The sequence below is a fragment of the Podarcis raffonei genome, chromosome 6 (assembly GCF_027172205.1).
Source record: "Podarcis raffonei isolate rPodRaf1 chromosome 6, rPodRaf1.pri, whole genome shotgun sequence".
Lineage (NCBI taxonomy): Eukaryota > Metazoa > Chordata > Lepidosauria > Squamata > Lacertidae > Podarcis > Podarcis raffonei.
Window position 1 is genome coordinate 1,771,051 of NC_070607.1, and position 14,428 is coordinate 1,785,478.

General features: G+C 44.5%; 1 protein-coding gene across 6 annotated transcripts in view; it reads right to left on the reverse strand.

Annotated features, from left to right (window-relative positions):
- The window catches only part of RGL1 (ral guanine nucleotide dissociation stimulator like 1), a 133,264-nt gene that overhangs the window by 95,678 nt on the left and 23,158 nt on the right, over positions 1-14,428 (reverse strand). For 2 of the 6 annotated variants that reach the window (XM_053391086.1, XM_053391082.1), the window contains exon 3: positions 1,767-1,877. The exons of 1 other annotated variant lie outside the window; for it this stretch is intronic. In XM_053391086.1, the coding sequence (XP_053247061.1) occupies positions 1,767-1,877 (111 nt within the window). 3 more of the 6 variants (XM_053391084.1, XM_053391088.1, XM_053391085.1) reach the window with 3 other exon arrangements.

Consider the following 14,428-nt stretch of genomic DNA (forward strand, 5'->3'; position numbering starts at 1 on the left):
TACCAAAGAAACCAAAATTGCATTTCAACAAACAACAACACATACCAAGATGGAAATAATTCAAGCCTCACTGTAAAATATAACATAAGCCATATCCAGACAAGGTGCCTCTATATAGCCTATCACTCTGTGGCAGGAAGAATGCAGGACCTGTGGCCCTTAGGATGTTGTTGGACTCAGCCTCACATTAGATACCTTTCTCATATGGGCACTACATGCACATATTGCACAAGGTTGCCTCTCTGCATTAGTAAGTCTCACACACCCTTACTTGAGCATGGACATCCGACATGTCTGGTGGGTACAGGGGTGCAGCACTTGGGGCATGGCCCAAGTAGTAATCATTCCAAAGCAACTGATCCCATTGGGAAGATTCTCAGTTTCTATAAAATCATCAGGATAACTGAAGAGTAGCAATATGCAGTGGCTGCCTTGTTAATACCAAAGGGTAAGAAACATTAAGAAAGATCATACATTTTACCAGAACAATGGTTGGTGTTGGCAGTGGCAGAACTTCATGCTCTGACACTGGGGGGGATGTGGCGCCCAGGGATGTGGCGCACGTCCGGGTGCGTGGCGTGCCGCCTGTGGGGGCGTGGCGCCCAGCATGGGCGGGGGGGCAGCCGCGATGGCACCCCACCAGGATCGTGCTGCCGGGGGCAGTGCGCTCCCCCCGCACACCTCTTCCTCTGCCAGTGGGTGTTGGAAAGCTGTCATTTAATACAAGCTCTCACCAAGTCCAGCAGAGCAGAGATTGAAAACCTAAGGGGAAGCCGGCATGGTGCTCTTCCAGATATCACTGAACTCCAACCCCCATCCTCCCTGACCATTAGTGATACCAGCTGAGACTGATGGGAACTGGAGTCCCCACCCATGCCATATAAGGCTTAGCACAATGTAGTTGTGCATTTTTACGGGCTTGAAACTTCTGCAGAAGAGTAGCCTTTTCTACACATCAGATGTGTAAGCACAAATAAAAATGCCCAACTCTGCAATATGGAAAGAACAGAGGAAGTTACACATATATCCACTCTTCTTTGGGGTTGCATGGTAGGGGGAGCTCAGAAGTTCCCCGTATAAATACTGGCAAGGCCAAAGTCTGCCTGGCTTTATCAGTGTGTTCTCAATATCATTATCTGGAGGAATATTATATGCCAGTCTTCACTGGCAGGAGCAGATGGAAGTTGTAGTACAAAACAGCTAGAGAGCACCAGGATGGCGAATGCTGCAGTATCCAGTTCAAAACAAATGGGAACATTTTTATACCTGGCACTTGGTCTACCTAGCCCAGAATAGTGCACTTGGATTGGCAACAGCTCTCTAAAGTCTCTGGCACAGCTTTGTCCCAGCCCTGCCATCAGAAAATCGTCCAACTCAACATGCCAGGGTTTGAATGTGGGACCTTCTGCAAAGCCTGTACTGTACACAACCACTGAGCTATTCCCCCCTCTCTAAAAAAACACACACAAGAGAAACCCAAATTTAAATCCCTATATGCATTACAACGGTGGTGATTTTGTGTGTGTGTGTGTATAAAAGCTGCATCGATGCTACAGTTCACCCAGATTCTTAAATTTCAGGTCTCGTGCTCAGAGATGAAGAACCAAATGCAAAAGGAAACCAGCAAGAATTTTAATGTTAAAATCAGGCTTTGGCAGCATTTCAGAGTACACTTGGACTTCAGCTCTTTCAACCAGGACTCCAAAGTCCACCAAGCATTTGTACAAGATGCCAATCTGACATTTTATTTTTATTTTTTTACTCACCCCTAGCCATCTTGCTCCTTTATTAGCAGCCTGTTGAATCTGCACTCTTTTGAGGGTGACATGGTAAACTGCGCCTTCCTCTACCTCTTCACCCCAATCCTGAATTGAGCTCTGTCGCAGGAAGAAAACAAACGCTTGACTTAAAACAACAACAACAACAGGTTGTTTCCATCAACAGCTGCAGAACTTGTTGCTGGGGGCTGACTGCACAGCCCAAGGGGTACAAAGCAAAATACAACTATCACAGACGAAGACAAGACACTTGCCAAGGGAGGCTGATCTCTGGGATATACTTGGCAAGCTCTTCTCGCCTGTGGTATCAGGAGACCATGAGTTTCCACTTAGCTTTCCCCGTCCCCACCACACACAATCGGCCAGGACTGCACATATTTCAAATAGTTTTGCCATGTCTTTTCCTAAGGAAATGCTCCCGACTTACCACCAAGTAGCATTAGCATTACTTTTACCACTGCAGAGATAGCTGCACGTTTAAAATAATTAATTACTCAGAAAGACAGATAGTCCTCTAACAGGCATGTAAATTACAGTAAATCTTCATTTAAATATTTAAATAATATAACAGGATGTGCAAGGGTTATCCGTCTTAGTGATGTCCACCAAAGTTTGTTTGTTTTTTAAGTCACACATGCCAGAAAGCTGAGAGGAAAAACTATCATAACATCTCTTAAACTGGATTGGAAATCTGTTCCGCAACAAACCTCTGGGTTTGTTGATTAATACAGATTTAAGCAGCTCTTTGTGGCTGACCAAGGAAGATAATATCCCCAGTTTATCAAAAAGTTTGTCCAGCTAGCTTCCTTTCCTACTGTTTCCCGTCGCCCCCCCGTTCCTTCCCACACCGAGCGCAGCGACAGAAAAGTTCATTAGTTTGCAGAGAAGCATCGTTTTAACAATAGCGAGTCACACTAAGCAGCAGCAAGAGCAGGAAAGGTTCTGAAAAGATACTTTAAATTACTCCCTGAAGAGGCAGCCGGAGGGAGAGAGGGAAGGACATGTCCGCTTCCCCTCGGAACAGTAAATCCGCTCCTGAAAGGAGGAGTCGCTGCCTAAAAGAGAAGCCTTGGAAGAATGAGAATGAGAGAAGCCTTCATTACCATTTTAGCTCTCCCGAGCAGTTTCATCCTGAGCCTTCTCCGCGGCCCTTGGAAGGGGCATGGCGCTCCCGCCCGCGGCTCCTCTGCGCTCCGCGGCCCCGGCAGGCAGAAACACCCCGAGCCAGCGCGGCGCGCAGACTCCGCCCCGACACAGCGCGAGTGAGGTCAGGCTTTCCTGTTGATGCTCTTCTCTTGCGGGGCTTCCGAGCCAGAAAGACTCTCTCGGCCTCCGCGACTCCAAGCGGAGCTCAGCCTCTCCTGCGAGGCGCCCCAAGAGAAGAGGGGGGGGGGCCGAGGGGGCAGCTCAACTTCTATTCTCTGGACGCGTCAGATAATTCAATCTGAGCGACCCCCGCGAGGGGCTCACAAGGGAAAGTGGCGCTGCTCAGGGAAGAGGAGGAAGAAGCCCATCTTCCAAGGCAACGGGGAATGGTCCTTCAAGCTCCCAAAAGCCATCAGGGCTAGAAATGCACCTGGTGAAGGAGGCGCTGCTCAGCAAAAGCCACAGCGAAAGGAAGGCGCTAGTCTTGAGCCCTGACTTTATCCAAATGATCCCCGGGGTTCGGAGCTGAAGGGATGGAAAGGGGGAGGGAAAGAGTTAGAGCATTTCCACAACTTCCGAAGCTGAAAGTGCCATCCAACTTTTTCACACTGACTGTGACACACACAAATATGGTTCATGTGCAACAGAACAGAGATCAAACATGCACTGCAGACATTACACATGAAGGCTTCACATCTGCATTAAGGAAGTCTCACATGGGAAAATGCTGTTAGACCCATGAATATATAAGGAATCAAACTTCCCAAAAAGTAACACAGGAAATGCAAAAGTAGCAGTAGGGAAATACCTTCATTAGGACCAGCTACACAAGGGTAGTAAGCCTTTTGAGTTCTCCAGGCTGGATGATAACCTTCCCCATGGAAGGAAAAAAAAAGATGTTCCTGGCAATGCTGGAAAAGCCCAAAGGCTGATCCATATTGGCATTTAATATGGATTTGAAACAGTTTGTGTTTTTTTGATTGATTGATTGATTGCAAGCACCCACACAATGTCCTCCTCATCCAAGTGGGAGTCTGTACTTTCCCCTTGCTAAATTCAGATTTTCCCAATTTGTGGATAATCCAAAAAGGGGAGAAAATCCAATATAAAATCACACATTACATGACAGTGGATACACTGAAGTGTATTGTGTGGGTGGGCTTTTTGTGCAGTGACATTTTGCTGAGTGCCATCTATTGTCGCGCCCACAATTTTCACTTTCTTTCTATAAGCTCAAAGCAAAGGATGATGCCTGCTTTTTTCCACCAGTTGCTGCTGAAGGCAGGTTCGCAGTATTTTTATTTTAAAACAGCTCTTATGTGTAGAGCTGTTTTTGCACAAAACAGATGTATTAAAAAGAAAACATAATTAATTAAATAAATTTCTATGCTGCCCTTCATCCAAATATCTCAGGGCAGTTTACAATATAAAATTTATCCTTGCAGGTACAGGAATCAGGAAAGTAAAACTCAGTGTGGCTGACTTCTGAATAGATATTTGGAAGACTGCAGTGGAAATGATTAGATAATGACCCAACAATTTGTTTCTAAGAAATAAAATATCTGGAGGCGGGGAAAGTGTTCTACTTTGAAACAACACATCCAAAGTCAGTAGCTCAGTTATAGCCAGGAGCCTTACTGTTTACAATAGTAAAGGTAAAGGGACCCCTGACCGTTAGGTCCAGTCGTGACTGACTCTGGGGTTGCAGCGCTCATCTCGCTTTATTGGCCGAGGGAGCCGGCGTACAGCTTCCAGGTCATGTGGCCAGCATGACTAAGCCGCTTCTGGCGAACCAGAGCAGCGCACGGAAATGCCATTTACCTTCCCGCCAGAGCGGTACCTATTTATCTTCTTGCACTTTGACATGCTTTCGAACTGCTAGGTGGGCAGGAGCAGGGACCAAGCAACGGGAGCTCACCCTGTCACAGGGATTCGAACCGCCGACCTTCTGATCGGCAAGCCCTAGGCTCTGTGGTTTAACCCACAGTGCCACCCGCGCCCCACTGTTTACAACAGGGCACCACAAATCAAGATGGATCTAGACTGCACAGTAAAGTTGCATCCAAGTTGAAAAAACATGATTTTTCTTTTCTTTCAAACATTAAAAGCCTGGAGGTCATCACATGAAGATGATTAAATAAAGTATGTCAGAATTAAGGAAAAGGACAAGAGTTTGTGCACACTCTGTGAACACCAAAAATTTAGGTGTTCCCACAACAGGAGCAGCACTGGTCTGTTGCGATTTTTTAAAAAAATCTACAGTATAATTTATTTGAGGCAAACCCCATCAGACCTGAGACTGACTAATGTTTCCACCTAAACATTAGGAAGAACTTCCTGACAGTAAGAGCTGTTTGACAGTGGAATTTGCTGCCAAGGAGTGTGGTGGAGTCTCCTTCTTTGGAGGTCTTTAAGCAGAGGCTTGACAACCATATGTCAGGAGTGCTCTGATGGTGTTTCCTGCTTGGCAGGGGGTTGGACTCGATGGCCCTTGTGGTCTCTTCCAACTCTATGATTCTATGATTCTATGACTTCTGAGCAGATTTGCACAGAATTGGGAATTACAATGTGACATAGCCATGGTGAAAATTGAGACAGGGTGCTCTTTATTCTGGATTAATTAATCCAAAATACTTCTGTCTCTGCCCCCCCCATTGGTTCTTGGTCTGCTCACTGCTGGCAATGCAGCCCCTAGCAGAAAATAAGGCTGTCCACTCGGCCTCATCAAGTAAAAATGGAATTAATAAATACCACAATGTAGCATTTTGAAGCACCAGTTATTACGTCTGCTAAATTGATTTAACAGACATACTGGGTATTCATTAGGGGACCTGAGCTTACTCAGATAAATTTCTTTTGGCTCTAAAATCACACACAACCTCAAATTAATCAAATAACTGAATCAGTATTATTGTCTATATTTTATCAAGATTTAACCCTATGCCAAAATTTTATGAACACTTGCCAGAATTTAAACAGATGACCATTTACCCTTTTAAAATGCATTAATTTATCTATCTATATTATTTTGGCTATACTTAATATTTTGGCGATACAGGATCATCCATCCTTAACTATTTGTAGGCACTAATTTACTCAAATTTATAAAAGGTATTTTCTGGTCTAATGGAGTTCCAAGAAACTTCTGAAGGCAAGGGAAACAGGGAACAGGACATTTCATTTCTTTGTTCTCAAATGCCCTTGGTCAGCTGGAGGTAAAGGAAGTGTCTGAATTGGCTTGTAGGAAGAGCTTAGAATGAGTCTATGATCATAGCTATTGCACTGTAGAGAGAGCAAGTTCAGAGAAAGATAAAAAAACACAATAGTCTTATCTGGTAATCTGAAATGTTTACTTGATTAGAACTGGGATTTTCAATATCTCTGGTTTATCCATTTCCTAGAACTACTTTTAATGATTCTTTGAAATAGCCTTGGGGAAAACAGTAACAATAAGTACATACATGTCTCACAAAATTGCTAGACCCAAAGCCAACTGTGTAATTACCACAGCAGTTGAGAGCAAGGAAATCACGGAGCTTCTTTCCCTATTCTGAAAGGAAAGTCAGAAGGATACATTTACCAGCATCTAAGCAGGAATACAATTTGAAGGTCTCTGAGCTCAGGCATGAGATGTCACGTGTCATGACCTCAATATTCCAGGACTCCCACTCCAGGGAGGCTGGCCGTAGTCCAACTTTACAAGTTTTCAATTTAAAAACAAAAACAAATAAGGGCTTTTATTTTCAAAGATTTGCTATAATTCATGATAATGTTCAATTTGGAATAAATAAATGGTTTCTGGCACTTTGATATTGAACAAATGTTCAGGATCCATATTCCAGAACACACTGTTAGAATGCTTTGTAACTATTTGAAGAGCACTGTATAAAAACTAGAGCAAGAAATGATGATCTGATTAGTTTTCTATGATCTTTAATGCAGCAGTAAAGGATGAAATTTGCACGTGTGTGTGTGTGTGTGTGTGTGTGTGTGGTGTGTCTTTGTCTCTGTGTGTGAAACAACGGTACAATATTAGTGTTTTTCTCTTTGATTCTGAAGTGGTTTTGTAACAGATTTAAAAAGGCAAGGAACTAGAGTAATCATACAGAATGCTTGCTCTGAAACCAGCTAGGAAAGTCAGCTAGGTGTTCTTTGGTGGATCTAATTAGTAAAGCAATGACAAACCTAGACAGCATCTTAAAAAGCAGAGACATCACCTTGCCAACAAAGGCCCGTATAGTTAAAGCTATGGTTTTCCCAGTAGTCATGTATGGAAGTGAGAGCTGGACCATAAAGAAGGCTTTTCGCCGAAGAATTGATGCTTTTGAATTATGGTGCTGGAGGAGACTCTTGAGAGTCCCATGGACTGCAAGAAGATCAAACGCATCCATTCTGAAGGAAATCAGCCCTGAGTGCTCACTGGAAGGACAGATCGTGAAGCTGAGGCTCCAGTACTTTGGCCACCTCATGAGAAGAGAAGACTCCCTGGAAAAGACCCTGATGTTGGGAAAGATGGAGGGCACAAGGAGAAGGGGGCGACAGAGGACAAGATGGTTGGACAGTGTTTTCGAGGTTACCAGCATGAGTTTGACCAAACTGTGGGAGGTAGTGGAGGACAGAGGTGCCTGGCGTGCTCTGGTCCATGGGGTGACGAAGAGTCGGACACGACTAAACAACTAAACAACAATAACTATTAGTAAAGCTGCATTCTGGCAGGTCTTGGGGGCTGACATGCCAATATACATTAAAGCCATCCTAGTTCTACCAGTCTTATCCACTTACCTGCCGACTTGAATCCCAAGCACTGCTGCACCAGAAGTAACAGCTAATGCTTCTGAAAGAGGGCAACCTATGTCCCATCTACCCACCCAAACGTTTTCATGGCTCCACTTTCATAAAACTCAGCCAGCCAATAAAACCCGCTCCTATCAGATACAATAGTAAAAAGAACTTCCATGTTCAGAGGTAAAGGTAAAGGGACCCCTGACCATTAGGTCCAGTCGTGACTGACTCTGGGGTTGCGGTGCTCATCTTATGGCGTACAGCTTCCAGGTCATGTGGCCAGCATGACTAAGCCGCTTCTGGTGAACCAGAGCAGCGCACGGAAACACCGTTTACCTTTCCGCCGGAGCAATACCTATTTATCTACTTGCACTTTGACATGCTTTCAAACTGCTGGGTTGGCAGGAGCAGGGACCGAGCAACGGGCGCTCACGCCGTTGCGGGGATTCGAACCGGCAACCTTCTGATCAGCAAGTCCTAGGCTTAGTGGTTTAACCCACAGCGCCACCTGCGTCCCTAGATGTTCAGAGGTAGTACATCTCTAAATAGGTAAAGGTAACTGAACGGTTAAGTCCAGTCAAAGAGGACTATGTGGTTGCGGCGCTCATCTTGCTTTCAGGCTGAGGGAGCTGGCGTTTGTCCACAGCTTTCTGGGTCATGTGGCCAGCAGGACTAAGCCACTTCTGGCACAACAAGACACCGTTATGAGTGCCAGAGTGCACAGAAACGCCCGTTACCTTCCCGCCACAGTGGTACCTTTTTATCTACTTACACTGGTGTGCTTTTGAACTGCCGTCCCAGGGATGTGGGTGGTACTGTGGTCTAAACCACTGAGCCTCTTGGGCTTGTTGATTGTAAGGTTGGCCGTTTGAATCCCCGCGATGGGGTGAGTTCCTGTTTCTCTGTCCTAGCTCCTGCCAACCTAGCAGTTCCCTCAGCCTCATAGTCGCCTTTGTTTGGACGTATCCATCCAGGGCTCCTTTTGTTGTTGTTTAGTTGTTTAGTCGTGTCCGACTCTTCGTGACCCCATGGACCAGAGCACTCCTGTCTTCCACTGCCTCCCGCAGTTTGGTCAGACTCATGTTTGTAGCTTCAAGAACACTGTCCAACCATCTCGTCCTCTGTCGTCCCCTTCTTCTTGTGCCCTCAACCTTTCCCAACATCAGGGTATTTTCCAGGGAGTCTTCTCTTCTCATGAGGTGGCCAAAGTATTGGAGACTCAGCTTCACGATCTGTCCTTCCAGTGAGCACTCAGGGCTGATTTCCTTAAGAATGCGTTGGATCTTCTTGCAGTCCATGGGACTCTCAAGAGTCTCCTCCAGCACCATAATTCAAAAGCATCAATTCTTCGGTGATCAGCCTTCTTTATGGTCCAGCTCTCACTTCCATACATCACTACTGGGAAAACCATGGCTTTAACTATACGGACCTTTGTTGGCAAGGTGATGTCTCTGCTTTTTAAGACGCTGTCTAGGTTTGCCATTGCCTTTCTCCCAAGGAGCAGGCGTCTTTTAATTTCGTGACTGCTGTCACCATCTGCAGTGATCATGGAGCCCAAGAAAGTAAAATCTCTCACTGCCTCCATTTCTTCCCCTTCTATTTGCCAGGAGGTGATGGGACCAGTGGCCATGATCTTCGTTTTTTTGATGTTGAGCTTCAGACCATATTTTGCGCTCTCCTCTTTCACCCTCATTAAAAGGTTCTTTAATTCCTCCTCACTTTCTGCCATCAAGGTTGTGTCATCTGCATATCTGAGGTTGTTGATATTTCTTCCGGCAATCTTAATTCCGGCTTGGGAATCATCCAGCCCAGCCTTTCGCATGATGAATTCTGCATATAAGTTAAATAAGCAGGGAGACAATATACAGCCTTGCCATACTCCTTTCCCAATTTTGAACCAATCAGTTGTTCCATATCCAGTTCTAACTGTAGCTTCTTGTCCCACATAGAGATTTCTCAGGAGACAGATGAGGTGATCAGGCACTCCCATTTCTTTAAGAACTTGCCATAGTTTGCTGTGGTAGACACAGTCAAAGGCTTTTGCATAGTCAATGAAGCAAAAGTAGATGTCTTTCTGGAACTCTCTAGCTTTCTCCATAATCCAGCACATGTTTGCAATTTGGTCTCTGGTTCCTCTGCCCCTTCGAAATCCAGCTTGCACTTCTGGGAGTTCTTGGTCCACATACTGCTTAGGCCTGCCTTGTAGAATTTTAAGCATAACCTTGCTAGTGTGTGAAATGAGTGCAATTGTGCGGTAGTTGGAGCATTCTTTGGCACTGCCCTTCTTTGGGATTGGGGTGTAGACTGATCTTCTCCGATCCTCTGGCCACTGCTGAGTTTTCCAAATTTGCTGGCATATTGAGTGTAGCACCTTAACAGCATCATCTTTTAAAATTTTAAATAGTTCAGCTGGAATATCATCACTTCCACTGGCCTTGTTATTAGCAGAACTTTCTAAAGCCCATTTGACTTCACTCTCCAGGATGTCTGGCTCAAGGTCAGCAACCACACTACCTGGGGTATATGAAACATCCATTTCTTTCTGGTATAGTTCCTCTGTGTATTCTTGCCACCTCTTCTTGATGTCTTCTGCTTCTGTTAGGTCCTTTCCACTTTTGTCTTTTATTATGGAAATCTTTGTACGAAATGTTCCTTTCATATCTCCAATTTTCTTGAACAGATCTCTGGTTTTTCCCATTCTATTGTTTTCCTCTATTTCTTTGCATTGCTCGTTTAAGAAGGCCTTCTTGTCTCTCCTTGCTATTTTTTGGAAATCTGCATTCAATTTCCTGTATCTTTCACTATCTCCCTCACATTTTGCTTGCCTTCTCTCCCCTGCTATTTGCAAGGCCTCGTTGGACAGCCACTTTGCTTTCTTGCATTTCCATTTCATTGGGATGGTTTTAGTTGCTGCCTCTTGTATAATGTTACGAGCCTCCGTCCATAGTTCTTCAGGCACTCTGTCCACCAAATCTAAATCCTTAAACCTGTTCCTCACTTCCACTGTGTATTCATAAGGGATTTGACTTAGATTATATCTTACCGGCCCAGTGGTTTTTCTTACTTTCTTCAGTTTAAGCTTGAATTTTGCTATAAGAAGCTGATGATCTGAGCCACAGTCGGCTCCAGGTCTTGTTTTTGCTGACTGTATAGAGCTTCTCCATCTTTGGCTGCAGAGAATATAATCAATCTGATTCGATGCTGCCCATCTGGTGATGTCCATGTGTAGAGTCGTCTCTTGTGTTGTTGGAAAAGAGTGTTTGTGATGACCAGCTTGTTCTCTTGGCAGAACTCTTATTAGCCTTTGCCCTGCTTTGTTTTGAACTCCAAGGCCAAACTTGCCAGTTGTTCCTTTTATCTCTTGACTCCCTACTTTAACATTCCAATCCCCTATAATGAGAAGAACATCCTTCTTTGGTGTCATTTCTATAAGGTGTTGTAAGTCTTCATAGAATTGGTCAATTTCAGTTTCTTCAGCACCAGTGGTTGGTGCATAAACTTGGATTACTGTGATGTTTAAAGGTCTGCCTTGGATTCGTATCAAGATCATTCTATCATTTTTGAGATTGCATCCCAGTACAGCTTTTGCCACTCTTTTGTTGACTATGAGGGCCACTCCATTTATTGTACGGGATTCTTGCCCACAGTAGTAGATGTGATTGCTGCTATTGCTTTTAAAAACTTGGGACCACTTCTAATTTGTTCTAACAGCTTTATCATGAACTTCCAAGAAACATTATCGAAGGCTTTTTCAGCGTCTCCAGGCCCGGATGGTTTTACGGCAAAATATTATAAGATATTAAATGAACAATTAGTGAACCCATTGAAAGATGTCATGAATGAAATACTGAACACAGGCAAAATCCCAGAAACATGGAAACAGGCCTATATAACAGTAATTCCAAAACAAGACGCAGATTTGCTGCAAATTAAAAACTATAGGCCTATTTCCTTGTTAAATAATGATTACAAATTGTTTGCAAATATCCTAGCTAACAGATTAAAAAAAATATTAAATGAATATATACATCAAGATCAAGCCGGGTTCCTACCAGGAAGACAAATGAAAGAGAATATAAGGAATATTTTGAATATAATAGAATATTTGGAGGCTAAAAATGAAAAGAAAGTGGCAATGATGTTTATAGACGCTGAAAAAGCCTTGCCGTCTCATTTTTTACCACATCCAACTTACCAAGGTTCATGGTTCTTACATTCCAGGTTCCTATGCAATATTTTTCTTTACAGCATTGGATTTTCCTTTCGCTTCCAGGCATATCCGCAATTGAGCGTTCTTTTGGCTTTGGCCCAGCCGCTTCATCAGCTCTGAATCTACTTGTACTTGTCCTCCGCTCTTCCTCAGTAGCATGTTGGACGCCTTCCGACCTGAGGGGCTCATCTTCCAGTGTTATAACTTTTATATGCCTGTTGTCTTGGTCCATGGAGTTTTCTTGGCAGGGATACTGGAGTGGCTTGCCGGTTCCTGCTCCAGGTGGATCACGTTTGGTCAAAACTCTCCACTATGACCTGTCTATCTTGGGTGGCCCTGCACAGCATAGCTCATAGCTTTTCTGAGTTATTCAAGCCCCTTCGCCACGGCAAGGCAGTGATCCATGAAGGGGAGGGCTCCTTTACCTTACCTTTACCAGTTGCTACCAGTTGCTAGGAACAAAGAATAGACTAGCAAGGGCATCACTTTTATGCCTTGCTTGTGAGTTTCCAGGGAGGCTGGCTGCTGTTAAACAGAATGGTGGACAGAGAGGGACTTTGGTCTGACCCAGCAGGAATCTTCTTAGGTCTTTATGCAATAAACAAACCCAATTAGCATTCCTCTACCACAACCCCATGCACTGAAACTATTTCCTCTTTACACATCAATTTCCTTCCCAGATTCCCCCTCAAATTGTTCCCCCTTCCAAAAATTCACTGATCAGATTTCCAGTTACAAAAATTCTTATCCCTAGATTCTCCCCAGTTGTGCCCACTACTGCTCTCATCCAAAGAAACAAACAGAGAAGTGAGGGAGGTAGGAGGTCTACATCAGTCTGGGGAGCTACAAAAATTATACAATAAAGCAAATTGTTACTGAGAGCTAATTGAGGCATTACAGAAAAGGGCATAATTTTGGGAACTGCAATGGCATGTAAATACTGATGTGGACATAATACTTTACACACATTTCAGTGACAGATGCTTAAACAGAAGTGTGCCCCCTGCAATTTCACTGATGATTTTGATCTTACTGTGAGAATAAGCCTTTGACATGTTATCATGTTAGAAAACAGAGAATGCTGCAAACTCTCAGAAGCCCAGCTCAGCATTCAGCATCAAGAGGTAAGAAAATGACAATGTGACATTTTAAGCTGACCCACTGCAAAAAGTCAGCTTGCTACATCTCCCCTCCTCTGCTTACATGTCTCCAAAATGACAGGAAGGGAGGCCAGGGACCCAAAGCCATTTGTGCACACCTGGGCCAAAAAGTGGAAATGGAATCGGCACCACCCAGTCACCCAAACTGGCACATTTATTTACCTGTTTAATGCACACCAATATGTAGAAATTTATTTCTACTACTTATTTATTTAGATTGCATACATTCACACTGATTCTTGATTGGGTTTGGCATGCTGTGACTCTCCATAAGAAGCCATGGCTGCAGTGCGGACTGGCAACTCCACCTCCATGCTTGCCGTTGGTGCAGGCATAGGGACGTAGTATTGCCTTCTACATTGCTGGAGGGTGGAATTGGAAAGCTTGACTGCAGCTTTCTAGGGCAGAGGTGGGCAACCTGTTGCCCTCCAGATGTTGCTCTTACATCTCCCATCACCCCTGACTCTTGACCATGCCAGCATCTGGAGCATCTGAAGTCCAACAGCATCTGGAGGGCCACAGGTTCCCCATCCCTGCTCTAAAGGGACAGGTATCAGTCCTTCTTTCCATAATTTGCACTGGAGAATAAGGTTAGCTATGCATGCATGCACAACTTAAATCATACAGTTGACAAGCTCTGTGGATAAAGTCTAAATTGCATTCCCAGTACAGGATTTTCCAAGGCTCATAACTTGTTTAATTCAAAGCCAAAACTCTAAGCACTTCGCAGCGAGAGCAGTTTTCATGCCAAATTTCAGATTGCACCCCCCCCACCACCACTCTGGCAAAAATAAGACAGCTAAAGAAATGCTGTGAAGTGGGTAAGGGAGGCTTCCCCCACCCCACTCTTTCCATATTAGTTTTTGGGCTCAAGCTTTCCAAAAACTTAATGACCAAAAAGCAATCTACAGGCATGGTACTGCTCACAGAGAATGTTTCTCTTTTCAAATTTAGGTGACTGCTACAGCCTTGGGGGACACAACAAAAAGTACTAGCCTATCCACTGAACATACACCTCCTACATTTAATGGCACCCTGGCTTGCCATCTCCCTGGCACCCTGTGGCCCCATCCCACATTATCACGGGAGCAGCCAAAGGACAGCTCCATCTTCTTCTTCTTTGGCGATCACTCATAGTCAAGTAAGATTGTCTTCCATAAACACAGTTTTAACAATGAGTCCGTAAGTGACTGTAGAGGCCAATTCTGGATCCACACGTCCTTCCACAGTGGGGACATTGGTTTCCGGGCGGGAGTTGAGCAAGGTGTGGATTTGCCAAGCGTGTCTTCCTCTTAGCACGTTTCTCCCTTGCGTCCTGAGGTCAAGTGTCTTCAAAGCCCAGGACACCTTTG